The sequence below is a fragment of the Astatotilapia calliptera genome, chromosome 6 (assembly GCF_964374335.1).
Source record: "Astatotilapia calliptera chromosome 6, fAstCal68.1, whole genome shotgun sequence".
In the NCBI taxonomy this organism is placed as follows: domain Eukaryota; kingdom Metazoa; phylum Chordata; class Actinopteri; order Cichliformes; family Cichlidae; genus Astatotilapia; species Astatotilapia calliptera.
In genome coordinates, this window is record NC_137427.1 from 2,395,297 (window position 1) to 2,421,659 (window position 26,363).

The following is a 26,363-nucleotide window of genomic DNA, read 5'->3' on the forward strand; positions in this document are numbered from 1 at the left end:
ATATTTTCATTTTCAGTGAGCAGATGGCATCCATGGCAGGACAGTATCCAGTACATATTCATGTGCTGAGCCAGCTTTCATAAAAGAAAAGTATGAATGGCACAGAAAGCCATAAAATGCGAGTACCTTACATATTGTCTCAATTTAAAAACCACTGAAGTCATTGCTCCGAATTAACCAAGCAGTGAGTGAAGGTGACCTGCCTCTTACTCTGCAAACATCTATCCAGCCTCCAAAATTGCCCTTGTTTGCTTTTCAAACAGGACCGCTGTCTGTCAGCAGCTAAAATCGCCATGGCAGGTGGGTCAAGGCACCGACATCAAAGAACACCTGACTCGTGTCTGATGCTGTGGGACAAGAACATGTTGGACACAAATGAGCCAACTGAGCTTAAACCTAAACTCCTGGGATTTCAGGAAGATAGTAAAAGTAGACACTATACAAATGCCTGGAGTCCTGCATACAGTCCAAACATAGCTGGCAGTGGAATCAGGTTTTTGGTTAAAAAATTGCAATCTGTGCTGACCCAGTTAACCATAGAGGGTGGCTGAGGATGTGGGACAGTAATGGCTAAACGAGACAATGACTTTGATCAGCGTAAACAGAACGTGAGGGGTCTCCTGTATTAAAATCCAGCATTTGTTCATTTGCTCCTGCGGCACGAGGCACAGATGTAAAAGCAAAGTCTGGTTCAGATTCAGCTGATTATTCTCTGTAGGGTTCACATCTTAACAAATTCTCATTCAAATTGTCATCCGCATCTGTAAATGTATAAAATGTAGCTATTTTAATCTACACCGACAGCTGAGTTGCTTCATACTCCTTAGATTAAATGTACACACGAGCTCTGCGGCAATGCGAAAGATTCGCATTACTCCTTACTATGAATCCTGCACTGGTTCCTTCCAGATCATACTTTTTTCACACAATGTGATGCATCTCCTTCCTCTGCTGCTGTCTTTCTCACACTGATATGATTGGGAATTTGTTGAAATTCAGGCAGAGTCCCCTGAGTTTTCCCTGATGGGCAATTTGTGGGCAGTCAAGATGATAGACAAGGACACAACATGCTGGATTGTTAATGAATAACCGTGCTGCACTTAGGCACACACCCTCTACAAAACACGCTCCATCAGAAAAACTCCCCCCCCCCACAGTTTCCCAGCACTATTTTTTTTATCACAGTTTCATCTGCGCTCTGAGTCCTTGATGCGCAGAAGGCGGTAGCACAGTATCCCAGCGCTCCCCTCCCTCCTTCTCTCATTCTCACATGCCTCTAGGCACTGCCTTATTTCCCCCCAAGGAGTGGTGCAACTCCCTGCCAATTCATCCCAATCCATCAGTGAGTGTTCTCCCCCCACTCTACACACACACACACACACACACACACACACACACACACACACACACACACACACACACACACACACACACACACACACACACACACACACACACTGCCATCAGACTGACCTGCCTCTTTTTCATTCTTTTTTCATTTTTCATGTTGTTGAGACAGAGACAGATTGGCATGCTGAGTAGGGACATACAACACAAGCATGGGAAATGAGAAGCCAGTGAGTGCTGCTGACTGGTTAGCTGTGTCCGTGTAAAATCAGGATAAAGTCTAATTTCACCTCTTTAAAAAGTAATAGTCAGAATAATGAGAACAATAGTAGCAAAGTGACAGCAAAGTTTCAAAATGACTTCATTTTCTGGTCTGCATTTTTGTTTTAGGACTCTCCCACATTAGCTCTGCATGCTTAAAGCTGAAAGCAATACAGATTTATCTTAAAGTGGACAAAGGTGCAGCTCCTTAGTTATTCCTCTGTCTGAAACAAGCTGTTTTTCCTGCTCTTTAAAGCCGTCTTTCTTGTAATTGGCTGTGACTTGAAAACAGAATATTTGAACAGCAGCTGAGTGTGTGTGTTCCCACTTAAAAAGCTGTGTATATGAGTTGACCATATGAGCGATATCTCTCCTGAGTGACGTCACACAGAGCCAAGTGTGTGTGTGAGTGTGTGGGGGGGAAGGGGAGGAGCAAGGGGGGGGGGGGGGGTTGAGCGTTTAGAGGTTCATCAATTCATGAAACTGTAACTAACTGAGCGGAACCATATCTGTAGGCACGGTGTGGTGATCTGAAAGAAATCCAGAGTGTACAAGACCACTAAGAGTAAAAAAAGGCCAATTTTACTGACGCCATGGCAACTATATGATATATAAGACGTGTGATCATTTATGGTAGGTGGCATACAATGACCATGTTGTATTTCTCACATCTAAACAACTTCAAAGAGCTGGAGGAGACTCAGCACCACGGACAGCGCCCAACTCTCTCTCTCTCTCTCTCTCTCTCTCTCTCTCTCTCTCTCTCTCTCTCTCTCTCTCTCTCTCTCTCTCTCTCTCTCTCTCTCTCTCTCTCTCTCTCTCTCTCTCTCTCTCTTCCGGGCGCACACTCGGCAGCTGGCTGCGATACAGCTCCTCCTCTCTCCTGTGTGGTGGCTTTCCCGACCAAAGATCCTTGGACGTGAACAGTTTCGCTGAAGAGCACTTTTCTTTCCTCCAGACGAGTAGACGGACAGCCAAGCGTCAGTTATTCCACATCGACCTGAGACAAAGGAGTTAAGGTGTCGGATAAGGTCTCCAACCGTCCTTCACCCCCCAAAAATCTCTGTCAGCGATGGAGACTTGGGCTGGCTTCTGCCCAGGCATGCACTTATCTCTGGGTATCTGGGTGATGATAGCCGCTCATACCCTACAAAATGCCAAGGCGGAGATAAGTTGCGCATCTTGCCCGACGCCAGTTCAACTTCACCAGGAGAAATTACAGCTGGGGATACGCGCCGACCCGACAGAGGAGCTTGCCACCCTAAAAAACATCCGAGTAGAGTTTAAGGAACTCGGAGTTACCGACCAGGATACTGAAATGGACGGCGACCGTGAGGCGGGGATTTCTGCCGAGGGTGCCCCCCAGTTCCCCCAAGATGCCAGTTTGGATGGAGTTAGTACGCAGGAAGGTGCACCCGGGTCCAGTGAAGAAAGTCGAAGCAACAATGATAAGCGAGAGACGGCTGAGGACTCTGCGCTCCGGAGAGCAAAGAGAAGCGGTCATGAGTTTGCCGAGTTCAGCGAGAATGGGTGGACCGGAGGGGCCGGCGTGGATGTGGGCTCTCCGGATGAGCGGGGTTCTATGTTAGACGCGCACAAACAAGGCAGGTCCGAATTCAGGTGGAACAGGGACGAAGGGAGAGGAAATACCCGCCAGGATGAGCCCAAGCTCACCAGCAGCACTTTCGCTCTGACTGGAGACTCTGCGCATAACCACGCGGTGGTCTACTGGTCCGGACAGAACAGCAGTGTAAGTACAGCCCCGCTTTAATATCGGCCCAGTTTTGTTTTCGTACTGGTTCCTGGTCACACTCCAATTTCACGCCAGCTGGCAGGGTGTGATATTTCCAGCAGCTCCGTGACGCGCAGAGCTCAGACTTTGTGCCGCGGAGTTTGGGTTCGCTGTTAACAGGTGCACCCGTGCAGACGCAGCCACAGACGCGCACCCGTGACGCGCTCGGGCTTGTTGTGCTGCACCGTATTCCGCCTCGACCTTTGACTCTACCGTGAATTACACACGACCCCCCCGTGTCAGTTCTTTCTTGTTTTCTGCTGTTTGGTGAACAAACACTGCGTAGTTTTACTCTCGTCAATGATGACTACGGATTTTATCGGGATTTATTGCCGCAGTGGGGAAAACATTTATGACTTATTTGTAGCATATCTGAGATATGCGAGTGCATGATTCATCCCTGTGACGCGAAGGTTTTCATCCGAATTAAATGTGGAGGAAAGGAAAGAGGGAGTCGTAAAAATAACGCAACCCTCGGTAAGTCCTCAAATTCTTTAGGCTATGTGTTTCTCCACTGGAGGACAGTTTGTGCTTCACCCGAGTCACCGAAGAATGAATGAATTAGGTTTACAAATATTTACAAATATCCATCCTTTAAATTAGTAATGAAGAAAAACATCCCCTGTTGGGTCACCACACAATTTCCAAAGCCGGAGATGAGGTTAGATTAGGTTACCCCCCCCCCCCCCCCCACACACACACACACACACACACATCAGGTTGTTTGGCTGTAGAACAACATACAGTGTTCTAATGTAAGGAGTTTGTCCAGGTCAAAGCCAGGGGGAGGCTGCTGCCCTGCTGTGTGAAGCTGTACAGCAGCGATATAGTTCCAGAGAACCATTTACCTAATTCTAAAATGACACTGACCTCGTCCGAGCCTATTTATGCATATGAAATATATGAAAATCCTGCCCTTGTTACACAAGTGGGCCCTCATAGGAAGAGAATAATGAGCCAAAATGAATGTAAGTCATTTACACAACCGTGTAAGCTCACAGGGAGCCGTTGGGCTCTTCTTTGTGGTTTCACAAGCTTAATTTGTTGTTATGGCTGCTCCTCTGTCTTTACTCCATTTGGAAAAAAAAAAAAAAGAACAGAAAAAATCCCACATATTCAGTCTTGTCTGAGCTGATTATAACATGGTGCATGAACTTGTTTTTTAACCCGCAGTGAAGACCGAGGCACTGTGAGGGGAACGTGTGTGTGTGTGTGTGTGTAAGTGCATGTGTGTGCGCTGGATGGAGAGGGTAAGGAGGTTATTGTGTGTGGCTGCCCCCAGCTTTAAATCTTCAATAATTATCTCAAAGACTTAGGCCACTGTTTCAAAGTCTCTTTCGCTTTCATGGCGAAAAAAGGAGGAAATCATGTCTGGCCTCAAGAGCATTGTTCAAAAGAGAGGAGATCTGTTCCTTAATCTTGATTTGCTTTTGGTGCTTGATCTGCTGATGAATGGAGGGGAGGGAACGAGCGATTAAGCTTCAAGTCTTTTAACCAATCGGCAACAGTGGTTCAGTTAGAAAAAGAGTAAGTTGGGCAGCTAGGACTAACTGCTTGGATGGATGACCAGGCTTATTCAGCCACTTCAATCTTGACTGTCTGCAGCCTCATTTATTTTTCATCTCTTTGAACTACAGAGACAGTCCTCACCAGAAATGTAACCACCTTTGGTTGCTTTACACACTCAAATTCTCCCGAGCTCCCGTTGGCCTCGTGGTCAGGACACAGGTAGGCGCAATATTGACTCTTACCTAATATTGTGTCGTCCTGCTTGTGCTGCGAAAATAGCTCTGATGTTGGGCTCGTTGGCTTAGGCCCTCTGTGGACTGTACTTCTTCATAACTTTGAGGAAATGATGGTGGAAAAATTGGTCTGCAGACCACTGCTTCCAGACTTTGTCTTTCAGTACTTTCCCCCCCATTGACTACAATATTTTGTTGACTTTCACAATTCCTTTTATCTTTTAAACTTAATACTCGTGTCTCTTTTACATTGATTGGTAGAATCTGTTATAATATAGAAACTAGGCCACCACTTCAGGCACATTTTGCTTGTCACATCTATTTATCATAAACCTTTTAAGGGTTTAGAAGACATGTGCTAAGGTTAGTGTTGAGGTCACATGAGAGGCGATGTCCTGCACACTGTCATCTGCACTGTTTTTAGCCTGAGCCAAAATCAAATATCCAAATAACAACAGCCAAATACTTGATGGTCAGAGACTGATTTCATGTAAACAACTGATGATTCTAATCTAAATTCAGACCAGAAGAGCCCTTCTCTGTCTGATATTTGGTAAGATTTATTAATTATATTTTAACAGTTAACTGCTATAGTATTTTTTGTCTTAATCAGGACAATTAGAGATTTTGATTTTCACAAATTTATATTTGATTGAAGTGCTGTCTTGGGACCTGCTTGCCCTTCCAGGAAAGGGTAGAGGTGGAGAAAGCAGCAACAAAGAGCTGCATTGGAGGTGGGTTGCAAAGTGGCTAGCAGATGTACAGCAACTGAGGGCCTATACAAGATGGCTGGATGATCTGTACAGTACAAGCTGATGTGGGTGTTGTGATCAGCTGGAGGACAAAAAAAGGACTGGCTGACCTAAAAAAAAAAAAGGAAAAAAAAGAGAAAAAAAGTCTACAGTAGACGATCCACATCTGAAAGTCATTTCCTGGACCCGATGTTCACTGAAGCGTGATCAGAAACAATCTCAGTGGAAGTGTGGCTGTCAAGAAGCCATTTTTAAGGAAGGGAAACAGGAAAAAAAGGTTATGCCAATAACACAAGCGCTGTGCTGAAAATCAGTTTCTTGTGGAGTGATAAATCCCCATTTGAAATTCTTGGTTCAAATTGTGAGCATGTGAAGAGGGAGTCAGCAGAGCGACACAGTGAGGCTAGAGCCATCTGCAAATCACAGCAGAGGCTCCGCCATGGTTTAATAGAATTATGAAAATAAAAAAAGTATTTTGATCCACCATGTAATATCATCTGGAAAGCATCTGATTGGCTTAATTTTTCAGCATGATAGTTAAAAGACACAGTGGAACCAGTCATGGATTGGCCTCCACATAGGCTGGATATCAATATTACTGAGGCTCTGTGTCATCTTAAAAGAGAACAAAAGACAGAAACAGCCAGAGATACGCTTTGAATGTCTTTGCAGAAGTCTGGGGAACTATTCCTGAAGACTACAGAAGAAAGTTACAGAAAGCTGCCTGAGACAGTTCGGGCTGTATGCAAGAATATAGGTGGTCATGTCAATAATTGACCTTTAAGCTCATTAGCATTGCACAAAGTCTGTTTTTACCTTACATACTGTATTCCCATGTAGATTTGCACATTTCAGTAAATCACTGCACATGTCTTTAGAGTTTCTTTGCAAACTAGCAAACATGTATGTGTAAGATGCAGTCATTGGTTGTTTTGATGTAATTATTTGATGTATTAATCTGAGTCTGATTATATGGTTATTAATGCATTCATTCATCCAAGTTACATAAAATTACCTCTATAAGTTATATATTGATCATAACATGAGTTTAACCATTAATAATGGAGGTTAGTAATGTCAATCTAACTAACTGATAAAGAGTATTAATGTAAGAATTCATATATTCTTTGAATTCCCTGAATGTTTATTTTTTTAAACATTTTCTTGGGTCATTCTTAACATTAAACTATATATGGCTGTTTAAAAAATAGACCTATTTTATACTTGTGTTTCCTTGTATATTTTTAATATGGGCCACGTGATTCAGTTCATGTCTGTGTATGAGAATAAACACCAAAATTAACAAGTTCGTGCACAGGTTTCGGTACAAAATGTGCAGCACAGTTTTTTACATGAAACATTTTGATTGTGAGATTTTTACTAACTGAATTTATTATTTTTAGGGAAGATGCATCCAAGCAGTTTAAAGCATACTTCACATTCAGTCTACTCAATATTTCCTTTGTTGAAATATTCAAATAAATTATAATATTTGAACAGAAAACGACTGCAGAAACCTGGATCCAGTAATTCGTCAAAGCCAAAGGCATCTGCACCAGGACCATCCGGATCATGTGGTTCAATGCAACCGGCCTCCAGGTTTAGCAGTTGTGGTCGGGCCACTGTTACTAAAACAGATGCAGAATTTTGTTGTCCTTTTTTTCTGCTGCTCAAATTTGGTTGAGTTGCAGCAGAGAATTTTTAGAACAGGCTCCATAAGATCAATGTTTACTGACTCATTGTTATGAGGCTCATATTTACTCTCTGTATAACAGTTTTGATTACGCAGGAGAAAAACTGTCTGCTTTGGCAGAGTTTTCATATCTTTCTCTGTTTTTTTGATGGGGACAAGAAGATTTATTGAATTTGAAAGTTCTCCCAAGTGTTTCCTCTCTATAGAGCCCAAGGTTATTCATTTTCCTCAGTTGTAGTAGTTACTGACTGGACCGAGGGACAGTTTGTCTGGATAAAATTAAAAACAAGCTGAAGATTTAAGTAGTTAATCAAAAAGCGGCCTGTGGTTAGTCAAAGATGGGTGCCACAGGAGGCCCTACTTGGATAAAGTTAGCAGTGGTTATGTCACATCACATGCTTCCCCGTGGCCTCAAGGAGATTCTCAGGGAGATAACTCTTCCTGCCAACCACCAAGAACCAGGCGGCTCAGAACACAACATGTGTTGATCACTGGAACCTTTTCTGACCAACAACTGAGCAGAGCCTGTGCCCCATCCAGTGACCTTTAGCCAGCTTCTCACCACGGACATTTAGAATTCCTCTGGATTAAATGAAAACGCACCACAGCTGGGTGACTGGTGTGCCATTTGGCTGACTAGCTGCAACATGGACCATAAATTCACAACATTTGTGCTTCAGAGACTTTCTCTCAGCCTTACTTCAGACAGATTGTTCGGCTGTGTCTTGCACTGCGACTACCTGTGGGAGGACTTGACACTGCTGTGGATTCCCCGGGGGTTGGTGGCGTGTCCACACACAGTGTGTCGTCGCGTGTGTCTTAATGTTTCTGTCTCAAGCTTAAGCAGGTTACATCCAAGCCTTAACCTTAGATATTAACTGGCACTGTAGTGGTAGCCATGTTGAGAATAACTGTGATTTCTAATATTCATGAACATAATTCCAATGATGCATTCCTCCGGTGACGTGACAAGTTCTTTCCTAAGTATTTTTGAGCCAGTGCAACCTCCCAGCCTCAGCAGTCATGGGCATAATGGCATTGTGACTGACAGCTGGAATACAAAATGGAAAGCTTTAGCAGTGCCTCTTCTAGTGTGATCTTGAAACATTCGTCTCTTCTAAGGGAACCTTGAGATCCTTACCCATCAGCATAATCTAAATGAATATATTCCTTTAAGGAAGCTGTGACCATAAGTACCGGCATCGGGACGCCGGCTTTCCGGCTGCTGCATCTCTGCTCCTTGATGACTGTTTCATGTTCTCTGACACACGGTGCTCCCTTTATTGTCCTCTGTGGGTTTTAAAGGGGTTATTGAAGAGTAGTATGGAAAATTAACATAACCCACTGTGGGTATTGCTCGACTTGAGTGGTCTTTAAAGTCGTGAGAACTCATGCCGAGGCAGGTCGTCCGTATCTGGCAAGTCATCAATAAAGCTGACTGCGTGTGTTTGAAATTCTCAAATCCCTCTTGAGAACCGAAGGAACAGTGCAGAAAAAAATGTCATGCAGCAAACACGCACACGCGTGCATTCTGGGTATCTATAAGACATTAAATGCTATTTCATTTCCTCTGCAGGGTATCAGATTCTTCCTGCACAGGATTCAGAAAAATGATCTCTGTTTTGAAAGAATCTTGCAGAAATGTTTTGAGGAGACTGCTTTTTGCACACTCTGATCCTTCTTTGCAGCACACTTTGTGAAAGACGGTTCTATGGACTGACCAACAAGGATGAAGCATTCGCGAGCGCCATCTCTGCTGCGAGGGGAGGTGATTTAGGATGTAGAGACAGGCCGCGTTCCCTCTCACTTTCCATCAGCCCATCCTCCCCCTCAGCCTAAATTACTGATGCTAATACATTATAAAGTTGTTTCTTTTCTTGCCTCTCTTGCTACCCTGGTGGCTGTCTGCTCTGGAGGAAGAAGAGGGTGAAAAACTAGAATATCATAAATAATGAAGCCCTTCCAGCGAGCCCCAGCTCCCTCGTCCCTCCCTCCACCCTCCCTCCTTCCCCTAATCCCAGTCTAATTAGTGTCTACAAATTTGTTTCTCATCTCCTGTTTTCTTGGGGTTTTTTGCAGTGGAAGTATGATGTCATGGCAAGAAGCCATGTGCCACAAAACATGAATGGCGAATGGGTCTTGACACTGGCCTCCGGAGCTAGACTCTTGGCTGCAGTTCCCAAACAGTCGGGGTCAGGCTGCCGCTCGCTCTTGACCTACTGATTTCACGCAGTGTGGTTTTAAAAGCATGTCGTGTTGCATAATACTCTCACTGGGTTCGATGTGTAGAATGAGTCACTAATGTATGTTAGGTCATTTCTCTTTTTCATTTCTGAATGTGATTTTAGCTCTGTGTAGAATAAAAGGCAAAATCATTTGCATGGGATGCGAGCACAGCTGACCATTTTAAATATATCCAGAAAAACAGGATGAAATGAATACACACATTCCTATCAGCAACATCTTACCCTCGTGACTGCATGCACAAAACTCCTCTTGCCAGAAGTTAACTAGGTCAGCACAGTTTTAGCATTTTCTAACTTCGGCTAAAGGTCACCAGATGCACTTAAAGGTGTCACATAATGTTAAAACTCTCCTCAGCGCGGAAACGCTGCCACATTAAGGAAGCCATTCAGGAAGCCATCCAATCAGGATGCATTGCACCTGCTACTGCAGCGCGCCGCCGATCTTGGATCACATCAAGCTGCTAAAAGGCTTTGAAGCTATGAGCATGTGCGGAGTAGAAACCCAGCCGGTTGAACAAGAGGCTTTAAAGGCTGCGTTCGCCAAACCTAATGGCCTCATTATGTTTCCTGTGTGATTGCCACGGTGGCTGAAGCGTTGATGGAAGCCAACTGTCTACGACTTCAGAGAGTTGTGTAATCATACGCTTGGCCACTGATCCCGGTCGGCAGTACAAGGGTGCCGACATTATTCGCACGAGTCAGAGAGAAGGGTGTGTGTGAAAGTACACGTGTGTTAACTAAACTGATGCATGCCAGTGTCACGATTGATTTAGTCTCATTTCTATTATACCCCGTGGCTTTTTACCATCTGGAACATGCCGAGCATTTGGGGTATCGTCTAAAAGCGGGGAGTAGCTTCGTCCCACTGTCCTTCTCCTCGAGCTGTGAGTGTGAGACTTTCCGGTCCCAGAGGCACGCCGCATCTTGACCTTATCCAGTTTTTTTCCGAGCCAAGTGCGATACCTTGTAATGTTGATGTCCCTTGCCATTTCCCAAACATGGGCAGGCCAGGGAGAGCAGCCAGGCGATGAACACATAATAATGTCAGACCACAGTGAAGCGATAGACCGCACGCTGTGTTTCTCTCTCCCTCTCTGCCTCACCGTCTCTTATCCTCTCTGTCCTGCTTCAGCACGGTCTGTTTCTCCCACACACTGATATACATTCATTAGGTCACAGATGCACAAAACTGCAGACGTCCAAACCCACACAGCATACCTAAAAAAGAAAGGCGTGTAGAAAAAAAAAAAGAAAAGACATGAGCACACACACACCCTCAATCAGTCTCAGTATCATGTCTCACTCTCAGTCAGAGTGAATGTGTCGTGCCTGAAGGAGGCTGTCATTGATGGAGACTAATGTTGACACATCACACCCCGGACCTGCAGTCAATTAACACATTGTCTAATTAAAGTGATCTACTGGTTTATCCATGAGAGATTGAAAGTGGCCGTAAAATGTGTCCACACTGCGTTAATTTTACAATCAGGTCCGCTTCTTTATTTCCGTTTGAAGTTTAATGGTAATAACCTGCTTAAACACCTCCTATTACCGACCAGATTGCGTAAGCATCTTTTACCCATGGCGGCGGGAGATAGATATCCAAATTCAGAGGCATCTATTTTCTGTTAATACCCCTTTCAAGCTGCATAAAATACTCCAGTACGTGACTGAATTTCTGACTGTCCACAGTGTTTGGTGTGGAAGTCAGCCTGAACGTTGCCCTTTAAATAAATTATCCTTCAGCTGACTATAAGTCGTTTTTCTCCCCCCAAGGTTTTCTTCTACTTCCTTCCAATGGGGAACGCATTACATTTCTATCAAACTCAGTAATTGTCTATTTACCCAGCCCCCACGCTGAGCGGCTTTTAAATTTTTAATGGCGCTGTAAGAGTTGTTTGGACCGCTTGACGGGTACGGCGCTAATATAAGCCTGTCTTATAAAGGAGCGTGTGAGTGGTCACGGATATCAATGAATTATTAATCCTCCGGCTCTTTTATAGGGATATTCTGTGAGGGAGGACCTGGTGCCAAAACACAAAGTACGCTACCTCCTCACAATCCTGTCGTGACAAATACCGTGAGCCTGAGGTGTCGCTAACGATCCCTTTGGTTAGTCAGCGAATAGAGGTGTCACTTACACCTCAAGGTTGTGGCATTTATTTCCCACTGAGGCCGGTTACAAAGGTAAGCGCTCATTATATTTACTGTGATGGTGATGTAATGAAACTCGTTACATTTTGCCTGTCCCCCTGAAGGTAACGCCTTTCACCGGTACACTTTGAGGCTGCACAGGACTTTGTGGTGAGCTGCATTACAATTAGTGGTGTTCCTGTTTTCATTATACTTTCAAATTCATCCAAGTGGCCTCAGAACCTTCCATTTCTATTGTCAAGTTCCACTTATTGACTTCCATAATGGTGCATTTAAAGACAGTTTATTAATAATATCAGTCTACTACATAAAAAGGCAAAACTCAATAGTTGATAGAGTCAGGGTCAGTTTGTAAGGGTATCTGGGTCTTTGTCCCAGTGTTTAGTGTGTTTTGGTTCTTGGATACTGTTTTATTTCGTTATGTCTCCTAGTTTTGTCCACTGAGAAGTTTAAGTAGTACTTCTAGTTATGGCTGTCTTAGTTTTTGGTCCTGTTCATGTTTGGTCTCGTCTGGGTTTTCCTCCCCAGCATTTCCTGCCTTGTCTTCGTGTCTTTGTCTAGTTGCCTGTTTCCCATAGTCACCTCTCTGTGTGTGCTCCCATTACTTCCTGTTTTACTTTGGTAGTCTCCAGTCTGGGTGAGCTCTCTGCTCACTCATCATTCTTGTGTATTTAAGTCCTTTTTCTTCCGTCCAGTGTCGCGTTCTCCCTCATTCCCCGCTTTGTGTCCTACTTGCTTCAGGGTGGAGACATTGTTCAAGTTGTCAGACAACAGATGAAGATTTTGGTGCCACTGGACACCAAAACCAAGAGAATTCTACCAACTTTCAGCATACTGTAGATCCAGCTGTATGGATTACTCTTGCGTACCTGAGATGGTCTCTGTTTTTAGCTTTTAGAAACTATGTTCTGCGATAGCACACCATGTCAGACAATGCGAGGGGAGCTGCTGTCACATTTCTTCCCACTGTATATTTTCTAAGGCATCTGTTCATGTTACTGCTGATAAAAATGCAACAGAGCAAACCCATTAGTGCCGATTTGTTTTGTCTGAAGCAAAAGCCAAAAAGGAGTTTTAAATAAACATCATTTATTGCAGCATTATTGCTGCTGATCACATTGCTTCTATGCATTTTTGTTTAAGGAACACATTAAAATAGTAAGTGGCATTTAATGTGTTTTTCAGCTCATAATAGCTTGGATCTCTGGGAGTTGGCACCTGGATCCAACAGACAGCAAACTGTTGCCACCTGTAATCAAGTTTGTTTAGCTAATGCACAGAGGAATGAGGCTGTGGCATTGTGCTGCTAGTCAGCGTCTGTCTGTTGTCAGCATAGAGATGAGAGGAGATTGTATTTGTCCACGTGCGCCGCTCTTGTTTGCTGCCAGGTATGGCTGCAAAGATTCTGGAAACTAGACTGCAGCCGCCTCAGGCTGTCACATTTGTAGTGATAAACGGCTTAAATGTGTGAATGTGTGTGCTTTGTGCATTTTTTTGCATCGTGCATGCACGTGTGCGTAACACAGTGTGCGTAACACAGTGTGCGTAACACAGTGTGCGTAACACAGTGTGCCCTTTTACAGAAACTATGTTCTAACATGCATTGATGCTAATGGATGTGAGCCTCAACTAATGCAGAAAATAATAATAATGAGAAGAAAACCAGTGAAAGAAGCTGAATTAAGAGTTGTTAGCAGTGGATTATTTATCCGACAAAGCAAAGTTGAAAACTTTGGTCTTTATTTTTCCCCCTGTGGGTCCTTTGTTCGCCACAGCTACGGTAAATAAATAAAAGTAAAACTCTGAGGTGAAAACATGCTGTAAATGGATATATAATCATATGTAGCAACACCATAATGAAAAAGAAAGTGCCGATGTCTCCTCTACTTTACATTAACCTCAGCAGCTAAATAATTTGTCTTTTTCTTGCTGCCGTAATGAAGTCGTCCCTGAGCGGCCCCACTCCGACCCTCAACATTCATTTTCCCATTTCCTGTGTTTGTTTCTTAATTCGCCGCGTCTTGAGTTAGGGTTGTACAAGCAGTAATGTTGAGTAATGAGTGGTAACAGGCACGCAACTAAATAAATACCCTTAGTCTGACACTTTTTACGTGCTCCGGCTTGTGAGTCTCTTTTTGCCTGCGTCAACAGCACAGTGATTTTCTGCAGTGTGGTGGCTCGTCGTGCTGAGAGCAGCACATAAAACGGCAGCCTGGATAAGGGCTTGTTCTTTTTTTAATGTAAAACCACCTTTTTTTTAAAATAATGAAATGAGCCTCTTGAATATTCACTTTCATTGCCGTTTCATTTGTTGATAAGCACATTTACTGATCTCGCAGTTCTTAGTAAGTTTCTTGCCCCAAAGTAGAAGCTTAAAGCTTTTAAATCCTAGTAATTCACAGTGAAGGTAGCCACTGTACTGCCCCAGTCCTGTCACAGCGAGACTGATAGGGAGCCTTTACAATCAATGGTGCTCAGTATCATTTCTGGTGTGTCATATACCTTCAGGCTACAGTGAAAATAAGGCGAGTAACAGTAGAGTTACGCTGAGACTGTTTTCTTGTGGTTTAGCAAAAGTAGCAAGCATTTCTCAAGAAGTCCGACACCAACAATGAATCAAATCACTAAAACTTAACAAGGTTCAGCTCCAGCGCTGACATCAATATAAATTAGCTACCAGAAAACTCTCTGCACAGCCTATTGGCTTCCTTCTGCTCATCACTGATGATTGCTTGGTGGTGGTACGATCATTTCCAAACCCCAAAGTTAGCAAACAGCTTAGGAAGGAAGTTTAATGTGCGGTGAATTTAAGACCACCCACATATTTGCTTAGAGAAACCAAAAGAGAGCTGAAACACCAAAATATGTCACAAATAGATTCTTTTAAATTTGTATTTGCATGACAGCTTTAAGCTGTATTTGTGGATGTCATGGAGAACTAGTCCATGCTGTGACTTCAATTCAGTTCAGTTTATTTGCAGCACTGTGCACGAGTTTGACGCAGGTGAGAAAATGCTGTAAACAAAGAATGCTTTCAAAGTGTTAATCATTTATTTTCATCAATCGACAAAATGCAGCGAATGAACAAAAGAGAAATCTAAATCAAATCAATATTTGGTGGGACCACCTTGTACCTTCTTCTAGGTCCACTTGAACACAGTTTTTGAAGGAGCTCAGCTGGTAGGTTGTTACAAACATCTTGCAGAACTATCCACAGATCTTCTGTGGATGTCACACTCGATGATGTTGAGATCAGGGCTCTGTGGGGGCTGTACCATCACTTCCAGTACTTCTTGTTCTTCTTTATGCCAAAGATCGTCCTTAATGACTTTGTGTTTGGGGTCGCTGTCCTCTGCAGAATACATTTGGGGCCAATAAACAATCATTTCTATTTCTGAAAGCATTCTTTGTTTGCAGCATTTTTTTCCACACCTGCCTAAACTTTTGTACAGGTCTGTATATAGCTCTAAATCACGACATCAAATGCCTCAGTGGGCTTGATTTCCATGACAGATTCATGCCTGATTTTAATTCAACTCTTCCAGGACATCACAAACAGCACTGAACTTTTCTCCAGAATCTCAGATATTTTCTTTATTTTTGGTTGAATTATTCATAATTATTAATAAACAAAAAAACATGGTCATGGCCTAAGAAATGAGTGAAAAAGTGGCCAAGACCTTCAGAAAGTCCGGAAAACTAAAGTTTGGTTATTTGGAAGCAAAAGGTAAAGAAATCAGGGGTGGGTCAAGATGTAAGCAAAGTCTGTGGGCTGGTATGAGAACAGCTGATCAACCAGGACTCCTGGCTGAGTTTGATTCATCGGTCTGGCAGAACTAATGCTGTGCTTAGTTAGACCTACGTTGCACCAGGTGACTCCAAATACATGCTAATGCTAAGTCTTTTAGCCACCTGCAGTCACATTCTGTGTCCATGTGTTCATCCATGGTGGTGTTATTGCAGCCCTCCTGAGACTTTCACCGGACTACTTTCAGACAGTGAAAACAAGGCTACATGTTGGCTCTGATTTAAAATCCAGGAGCAGACATCCAGTGTGATTCATTGTCCATTCAGACACAGCCCACGACATGTACATTTTGAGGGATACTGTAGGACAGTGGTTCCCAAACTTTTTTTGCTAGGCCCCCTTTGTTTTACAAGAAAAATGTTCGCCCCCCCCCTTCTCGCACGCACAAACACATCCTCCAACCACACACGCCCACATTTTGCTCCATTGCTGTTTATTTCACACCTCAAACATTTAGTAAACAATTAAGCAAATACAAGTAATCTGCAATAAATTGCAGGTAGTAATAAAATAAACGACTAACTAATCTATGCTACGTCCGCACCTACACGGGTATTTTTGAAGACGCAGCTGTTTCGTCCACGTAAACGGCGAATCACCGAAAACGGAGATTTATTAAAACTCCTTTTTTGCGTTTATGTGTGGACGAGGAATACAGAGTTCGGTATGTGCCTTTTTCACGTCACGCAGTGTCCAAGCTTTTGCTCCCCCCCCCTTTTCATATCGTGTTCCCCTGCAATGGCTCTGCGCCCCCCCTAGGGGACCGCCCCCCACACTTGGGGTCTCCATCTCCTACAGCAGACCTTCCCAAAGTCAATCAAGCTGTACACCCCTAGTGGCTACATCCTCATTTTTCCTGGTTGCTTGTCACAAGGCTAAACCTCCTGAAACATTTAGCCTCCCGATGGCATCTCCTTTTTTCTCCCCACAGGCTACAAATGGCTCCCAATTGAGTCACGCAGCATGTTACCAGTAGCAGCCATATGCCGAAGCCATTTAATTATCACAGAGGTGTCACAATATAATAGCAGAAGCACCAGCTCAGAGTTGACCTTTTCATGAGCGGAGCGAGCTGGCTCGCTGCTGACTCGAGAAAACTGGACAAAAACCTGTTGGACATCGGTGAAATCATCTTTAGAGTTGAATTCACAGCTAAACATACTTCACAGCGTGTCTCAGACAAAACAGCCGGGGAATAAGTTCATCTCGTCAGGGACGTCAGTACAACAAAGCCGGTTGACCGTGGCTCTCCCTTCAACAATGAATGTTATTGTGTAATCTTCAAAAGTAAGTCAGTTATATAAAATTTAATGAATTATGAATAATGCCCCATTTTCACTGTGGCCAGCCCAGACTCTGGCAGTATCAATTAAATTTGAAGGGAATAGATCTCACTTCAGTCCCTGTCTGATGTTGAACATGTCAGTGTAAAGACATAATGGAATTTAAATGAGACCGCTCAAATCAAAGTAATGATTCGCTGCAAAGAGAAAGGAGCTTCATTCATGCTGTTCAGTGTGGCGCGTTGACTTCTCACTCACCTTGTGTCGTTTCGTCTGTGCGCTCCTGTATTTGTGTCGCATCCATACATTCAGCTCGATTCCCACTCGGATATCCTTCAAATTGACACATAATTTGATAAGACCGGGTTGTTTTCTCGCTCACGGCATTTATCATTTTACCACTGATAAGTGCTACGAATGCAGATAGGAAAGTGGAAGCTGTGTATAATTATTAACATTCGCAGAGGTAGGGCCGCGAGTGAAGGCATCGCTACATCATCTGGACCAGCGAGATGGATGAGGGGAAGATGAACCGAGGGAAACTAGGCCTTGCTGGGAACCTGCAGAGTGGCGTGCAGCTCTGAAGAAACCCAGCCCAAGCAATTATTACATCGTGCCACATTAATACAAACGAACATGCTTCTTCACAGCAGAGAGCAGTTTAATCAGCTGTGACTGTGTTTGTATTCCTGTTCGTCTTCGTCCTATTTCTGGTTGCCTTTTGGGGTTTTTTCGGGCCTCTTAACACTTTAGCCCACCACATTTCCTGAAACACAGCGTAACAGTTGCGTTCAGTCATTTTTAGCAGGAGCGAGCGTTCTGTGTGTTCTCGTCGAACGAGCGTTCCTCTCAGTCTGCTGCTGTCGTTCCCGCCGGCAGCCTGGCACGGCATCCAGCTCGCAGCGAAGGAGGCCGACTCTTCCTGTCATTCCCGTGGTTCCACATTTGCCGCCTGCCTGCTGGCTGATCCTTAGGCAGTGCCTTTGTCCATCACTAGAGGGAGTGGGTAGCCTAAAGAATAATGCAATGTAATATGAGCCATAGGATGAGAGGAGCAAAGTAGAGTGAGTGATTATTTATTACCCTTACTTTAGTACTGTAGCCTCTCAGTGCACATGTGACTTCAAAGGACACGGCTACGAATATGCTGCATATGCACACTGTGCTGGTAGGATATGGCTGGCTTAATCACAGACACAAATGTCACGCTATCTGGCCGATGATAAGAGTTCGTGAGTTTAATTGAAATGAACAGATATGGGTTCAGTGTGTTTCTGTGTGTGACATAAAAGGGAAGGTTGGGGTGGGCGCGAGGGCACAGAATGTCAAATTAACTGGTGGAAACACGACAGCAGCAGGCATATGCTGAGTGATAAGGAGACACTCTGGCTTTCTTGGACCCTCACAAAGAAGCTAGTTCGATGCATGCTAAATATTGCAGCACATCTGCGACAGCATCTCAAATCTGCTCCCTCCTCTTTCCCCCCAGAAGTAGATCAGGCCCTGCTCGTCTCTCCCAGCTGCAGCCTGAGCCTGTTTGCTGCCCTTTCACAGCTCACTTGCCACACATGAAAATGTTTATGTGGCCCTAATTGAATTTAGAGCTACACGGTTTACCAGATAGAAAAGCATTTGTAGAGCCGGCTGCTACAAGAGAGATAATCCGGCTAGTAAAGATTCCCCGCTTCTGCAGCCCATCTCTGCTTTTAAGGCGCTTTAGTTTTAGCCATCGTGGTAGGAGGGAATTTAGGTGGAGCCAATTCTTAGCAGTGCTGTGCTTTCTGATATAGTTGTCACGGCGTGGCAGATTTTGCAGCCGTTTCATCCACTTTCTCATCCCTCGTTCCTCTTCTCATCAAAAGGTAGTACACACTCTTTTCTTCATTATTTTTAAATTTAAAAAAAAAATAATTTTCTCACTGGAAACCTCCAGGGACAGAAAAACAAAGTTAACAAGGAAGTGCTAAAAATTGCAGTTCCTCCAGTGGCCACTTCAGACTGGCTCCAAAAGGGAATCAGTCTCCAGACACTTATGTTGTTACAGTGTAGTAAAATAACGTTACTCAAATTACTATATTATTGTATTAACTGAACAAAGACTGTGGTTTGCTGTGAAGTTTGAAGTTTTGTTGACTGGAATTCAGAATTATATTTTCATGTTACCAGGGAACAAATATCTCTGTCTCACAGTTGCACCATAAGTGTGCCACCCTCTGATGCCACCCTCGAAGCTCAAAGAGACCATATTTGGACCAAAGTGGGTTTTTTTTCTGAGGCTGGTCACCAAAACTGATTCAAATAGCAGAAGTAACAGTGTGTCGTCTGCCCAAAATCAAAATTAAACTGTGAATATCAGCCCAGTAAAATGAATTGGTATATTTTTTTCTGTTCAACACCAATTCCAACAAAGCTCAAATTCTCTTTTAAAGAAAAACTGAATGCAATGATCTTCAAATGTTGCAAAGTTAAATTTGATCAATAATCAAATATGAAAACTGAGAAAACAAAGTTCATTTTTGAGTTTGATGGCAGCAGCACGAGGAGAGACGTTTTGTCCCGTTGTTGTCTGATAGACAATTCTAGCTGCTCTGCAGTCCTGCAGCATCTTTGTTGTAGTTTCTGTCTCGTGAGCCAAATGCTCTCATTTGGTGAGAGGTCTGGATTGTAGGCAGGTCATCTTAGCAGCTGGATTCTTCTAGGAGGAGCCCATGCTGGACTATGTGGTTTAGCATCTTCCTGATGAATATGGGGCTTCCCTGTAACAGACGTGTTCTGGATGGGAGAACATGTTTCTCTAAAATCTGTATGTACCTTTCAGCATTGATGGATCTTTAACAGGTAACATCACAGAGCACTAATACTGAGCCGGATGACTTCTGTCCACGAGATCAAAAACTGTTCTGACTTCAGCACAGGTTTCCACTTTGTCTCGGCTTTAACCGAGCTTTGGTCCAGAGACGACGGCGGCTTTTCTGGTCACATTTGGTGTTTTCGTTGCATGATGGTGCTTTAGTCTTAATTTGTGGATGGCATGGCGAGCTGTGCTTGCAGACAGTGACTCTGAGCCCATGCACTGATTTCCATGACAGAATCATGTCTCCGTTTTATCCATGGCTGCCTGAGGGCCTGAAGATCGTCCCTTGCACACAGAGCTTTTTCCAGACTCTCAGACTTTGTTGGTGATTTAATGTGCCGTAGATGATTCGATTTTGGAAGTTTTCAATTTTTTTTAGTTGCAAAATGTTTATCCAGCTGTTTCTTTTTAGTATCACTTACTTTTCAAACTATTCGTTGAGATGTAAATTCTGCCATGAATAGAAACATGGGTTTCTGGGATTTGCTTTCTGTTTTTTCAGAGTTGGGATCGTACAGACATGAACTACGTTACAATCGCAGCAGAACAGCATGTCCATCATTGCTTTAAGTGATGTTATAAAAACACAAATCATGGGTCACAATGCGTGAGCGGAGGATGTACTGTATTGTTTTGTTAAATTAAACCCTACGCTTACAAACTGAAACAAACAGCTTACTTATCTTTATTTCAGACGGATAGCGGTCACACAGGGGCACGAAGTTGTGGTGGGATTCCGTCCTTGACCAGTGGCGTCCCAAATATGGAACTTGCCACTTCACTATCTTTGGGCAGTTTTTTTCCTCACAGGTTATTTTAAGGAGTTCATGCTTTGCTTTGCTGCTTGGTAGCAGATGACAGAGAGTGACAGGAAAGGAGAAAGAGAGGAGGAGGGGAGGGACTGACATCTCAGTGTCTGCATTTGACACTCAGACACATAATAATGATTCACATGTTACACTCAGCGGTGACTTCATCATATAGATTGTGCAGCTATTGCTATGGTGACGTATCCATGTGCAGACACATGGTTAGGATTTACTTTTTCACATGCACTGATGCAAACCACCACATGACAAACACACATTACTCTAAAATGTAGCACAATAGCATTGGGATATTTTGCAGATAGTGTGTCGCGTCTTGTTTTCCCAAACATGGAGGCAGCTTTTCAGCTTTTTCTGTCATTACTTAACATGTCATTGCAATGCCAACCAACACACACGAGGCCCCACAGCAACTTGAGGTGGTTGAATTGTCAACACAGGTTCAAAGGTCAGTGGAAGCATCTGAGCGATGGCCACCCAGAGTATGAAATGGCTGATCTTAGGGACTGACAGACGATCAGTGACACATGGGAGAGAGGTGCGGTTACAGTGCAACCCAAATTATTCACAGAAAAATGTGAGTTAATAAAAGCACTGCAACCTGCTTATGCACGAAAATTAAAATAATCTAAATTAAAATCTTTCCAGTTATTCCACTTGGTAATAGAACATGTGCATGTTTCATAACTGTTAACGTGTGATTTCCCGAAATGACGAACTAATGAAGTGATGTGCTGAATTACTGCAGTCTGCAGCATCTAAATGAGGATCAAACCACGCCAGAGCAAATTTTAGCATCGTGGTCACATGAGCCCGTAGTTGGCTGCCTATCAGACATTTTTCTGCCATGCTTGTTTTCACACCTATGCAGTAAACGCGCAAACAACGAACACACTGTCTCTCTCTCTCTCACACACACACACACACACACACACACACACACACACACACACACACACACACACACACACCAAAAATTCTATTCAAAATAATAATTTAATCATATTTTCTTATCGGTTGGATATCAAAGACCCTTGATCCATAACAGGCCATGTTCCCTATGTCGGCTGTGTCTGCAGTACCATTGTGTGTGTGTGGTTGTGTGTAATAGGTGGGGGGTGGGGATCCATTTGAAAGAATCTGAATACATGGGAGTCTGGGGAGCATCATTTTTTGCTCTGCTGCATCGTGTCATCATGGAGTGGATAATTCAGCCGAGTGGAAAGTGTTCTATCAGGAGGCAGACAAAGAGCGCGCCAACATTGCCAAGCTCCCACTCAAACCTTAGATGCAACATCAAGCAAAGATTATAGATAATTAGAGCAGGAGCATGACTGGGAGCAGTCTGAAAAGGTGCAAAAGGAATGTAGTGGTGTAAAATACCTGTAGTTATCTGGAAATATGTCGAATCTGCAATCAGCCACATTTGTGCAGTTGCACTTTCACGTGTGCTATATAGTGTCTCTCCAACAGTTTGTGTGCGTAGGTGTGTGTGTGCACGTGCATACGTGGGGCCGGCATAGATGGCATACTCACAGTTTTTGTGTTATTGAGAGTGACATGCAGTGTGGGTGGATTCACAATTCGGACCATATCTGCTCCTCGGGCTCTGATGTGCGTGGTGGGGGCTGGGACCAAAATTACTGAAAGAGCCCACTCCACATTTCTTATTGCTCCCTCGGGGGCTGCCGTTGTAGTAGCAAACTTGTCTCACTGTGGGGGCGTGTTGTGGCAGGACGCAGTTTGAAGGAACTATAAAGAACAAAGTGGAAACTTGACATCGTTGCAATATCGCAGCATTTGCTGGGTGTAAATAATCCGCCGTGAATTCGGGCCAGTAAGCAGAAGACGGGCGGAGGGCGGCTGGCGACTGTGCATGGACCCATGGGAAACGTGCACGCTGCAAGAAAAAGAGCTTGTGTTGGGGATTGTGTGAAGTAGCCCCACCCATGAAAGAGGTCTGACTACACAAACCAACAACAGAGAGGGCTCGATGTATAAGTCGTTTCTTTTCTTCTATGATCTGGATTTAAACCTCTGAGCATCAAGTCTTTGCACTCAGGGAATTCTTTATATTCGTTTACCTTTTTATGGTCAGTATAGTGACATGTTGCTTTTTTTAAACAAACCCCAAGAGGAGAAAATAATTAATAATTAAATGAAGGTAGCATTGTGTAAAATTTGTAGAAAAAAAAAGCCTGTGGCATTTCTGCTTTTACGTAAATAAATGGTTCTAATGCTTCTGTTACTACTAATTCCCTGTATTTGCCTCTGAGTTATGCCGACAGAATCAAATTTAACTTGGAAACTGAGACCTATATAGCTTCTTTTTTTTTTATTAAAGTAAGTGCCACCGGGGCATATTTTCTCATGATTGGATTAAAAATTTCCATATTGTAATTTAATATTTCTTAGTGTCACAGGCAATAATAGATACAGAAAGTAAGAGAGCGCTGAGACGATTATGCTAAATGTATATCACTTGTAAGTAACATTATTTATGCCTCATTTAGTCCACCAGCTAATGTCCACCATAAAAACCAATTTCTGCCATGTGAACAGATTCCAAAAGGCCTAAGAGGTGGCATATGTTTCCCCAAATTAAAGGCCTGTTAGAGCGTGTGAATTGGCTGCGCTCTCAGCGACTCCCCAGATGGATGGAGATTTCCCCGAGGAAAGGAACTTAAACCATCTCCACAGCTCCTCCACCTCCTCCTCTCCTCTAAGGAACCTCCTGTCTGCTATGACTATCGTAGCCTCGCTACGTGACCTTGAAGATACCGCTTCCTCTCCATTAGCCACGAAGAATATTCGGAATATTCCCTTCAGTCTGAAAGAGGACACACCGCGGGGAACGGGATACTTCACCTCCGTACTTGGACAATGTTTTTAATTTCAAAGTCTCAGTTCACTTGTCTTTTAAGGCTGGAAAATGTGTATTTTCACTCAACGGGGACGTGGGATTAGCTTTTAAAAACACTGATATAGAGGTAAAATTGAGTTCAATGAATCTGCAGCCTTGCCTTTGGCACAGAGGATGATCGCTTTTTTGCCATCATGACTACCTAACAATGAAAATCTCAAAAATCCCCTTAGAAGCCACAGTTATAGCAATTAAAAACAAAGCATTTGTTCCCTGTAGTCTAATAATAAAGGCTGGGAGGCAAAACCATGGTGTATATTTGCTTCAGCCCCGGGGGAAGCAATTAGAGATCTGCTCCTGTTTTTAGATTCATGGTCATCCACGTGCACTCAGTAGTGATTTATTGATACATACAAACTGTGTTAATCTTGATTAGTAAACAGCCCGTGTGGTGAGTGGTGTCTGAAACCTCCCAGCGTGGATGGTGGATGACAGAGCTCCTCGGGCCATTTCCGTTTGGGTCTGGCAGCCCTATGGCAGCCGCTGGCCGTGTCTCCGTAAATCCAGTGTGGATGAGGGATGAATGCTGATCAATCAGGGTAATGCATTAAAACGGTCAGGCTGGAAGAAGATGGCGGCCGTACCTCCCCGGCACAGATATGAGAGCACTGTGTGGTCCATGCTGTCATTTATCCTTTTCTGTGGAAGAAAATATCAGCAACAGTGTTACTACATTCGATTATTATTCTCATATGGCGGGAAGTTTTCACAGCAGATTGATTCTGGAGGGAAAAAAAACAAACAAAAAAAATCACTATTTGCTCACAAATATACTGAAGAAAGAAAATCTAACAAAGAAAGGTCAAGTAGGTGATTGAAACCATAACAAGAACAGATGCGGTTTGAGCTACTGACATGTAAAATTACTTCAATGTTCATGTATGTAAATATATTTAGGAGATGCTGGCAGAGTGGGTGTTTCTGATGAAGCACTAATAGAATATTAATGAACTGTTGAGCTGTGAGGTGGGACAAGGTGTTTCTGGAGGAGTTCGTCTTTTAAAATGCTCATAAGCCAAAGAAGTGTTGTGGAAGATCTGATGTTACTGTTTGTGTAACCCTTTATTGCCAGTCGGAGTAGGCATGCTCCGTTTTGTGTAACTATTTTTAAAGCAAACCGGAAATCTAACCGGAGGAGTCGTACTTACATCTTATGCATTCAGCTTGTTCTAGGTTACGGTTGGCTTTGCAAAACTTGCATAAAAAGCACTTGCAGCAACAAAAACATAATATTCCAGAAACACGCTTTGCTGATCCGATCAGCTGTTCATAGCACTTCCTATGTTGGAATGGACGTCAGCGCGAACTATCGCATATTTACATTTACAAAGATATGCTGGTGTTTTTCAAATTAATTTGTGAGTTTGTGCCTTTCTGTATAATTTCTGGGATGCTTAGAACTCAAATTACACTGTTCATGTTGATGCTGGTTTTTTTTGAAAATTTACATTATAATATTTATTTTTCTTTTTCCTGCAGTTTATAAAATAATAACAATAATAATGGATTGGATTTATATAGTGCTTTTCAAGGCACCCAAAGCGCTTTACAATGCCACTATTCATTCACTCTCACATTCACACACTGGTGGAGGCAGCTACAGTTGTAGCCACAGCTGCCCTGGAGCAGACTGACAGAAGCGAGGCTGCCATATCGTGCCATCGGTCCCTCTGGCCATCACCAGTAGGCAAGTAGGGTAAAGTGTCTTGCCCAAGGACACAACGACCAGGACAGAGAGCCCAGGGATCGAACCGGCGACCTTCCGGTTACAGATGCGATTTCCAACCCCCTGAGCCACGATTTCCCCGTAAAAATTGGTGTATCTCCAAAATGAAACTATGAAGACACTCAAAATCAATTTCCTGTGATTGGAAACTTTTTGTGCATTTTTTTGCATTTAGTTTTGAGGGATAAACCTCTGAAATGTCATCAACTAGAAATATGTGTAAAAAAAAAATAGAAAAACAATTTTCACTTTTTTTCTAGTTTTTTTGCACTTTTTTGCAATTCATGCAGTTACTATGGACTTAATATTATTAAAATTTGGGATATAATGGTTGTATTGATGTATAGCAACTTGAAATACTCCCAAAAGTGACACTACAGCATGTAAAAGTATAAAGATAAGCTCTGGCGGACTTGGTTCTATGGAAGGTCTTAAAGGGTTACGGTATGAACACGATTTACATGATTTCAGGTGTTTCCTCTAAGACAACAACATCCAAAGTCCTTTTCTGCTTTCGTGGATGCTGTGGGTGGATTTTGCTTCAGCACAGTTAGCGCTGTTGCTTCACAGTGAGACCGTCCCGGGTTCTAATCCAGCGACTGGTTTGTTCCTTTCTGTGTGAACTTTGGTGTGAATAGTATGCAGTGTAACCCTGAATTGGATAAGTGGAAGAGGCTGGATCGACAGACTTTTCTTATGGTTTTTCTAAGGCTCCTGGGGAGACACGAGTGTGCAATCTGTCTTTCTACTAAGTTGACATTCAGGGAAATACGTGTGGTAACCTGATGATCTATCTAGTGCCACATTCATCCTATTATGTCAATTTCTAAGCCCTCATATTTGCAGTGTTGATACAGGAGTGTGTTGCATGGATGAAGAGCACTTCCACTCTAGGTAGACTTTCTATGGCAGTACTGAGCCAGTAGAAAGAGAGAGGTTGTAAAGTAAGTACGTT

The 26,363-nt window shown here is 43.3% G+C and overlaps 1 protein-coding gene across 1 annotated transcript in view; it reads left to right on the forward strand.

The window, feature by feature from the left end:
* Nucleotides 1-2,250: 2,250 nt before the first annotated feature.
* Nucleotides 2,251-26,363, forward strand: part of sorcs3a (sortilin related VPS10 domain containing receptor 3a) — a 255,954-nt gene continuing 231,841 nt past the window's right edge. The window contains exon 1 of the mRNA XM_026169671.2: nt 2,251-3,358. Coding sequence (XP_026025456.1) covers nt 2,681-3,358 — 678 coding nt within the window. The 5' untranslated portion in view covers nt 2,251-2,680. The remainder of the gene's footprint in view (nt 3,359-26,363) is intronic.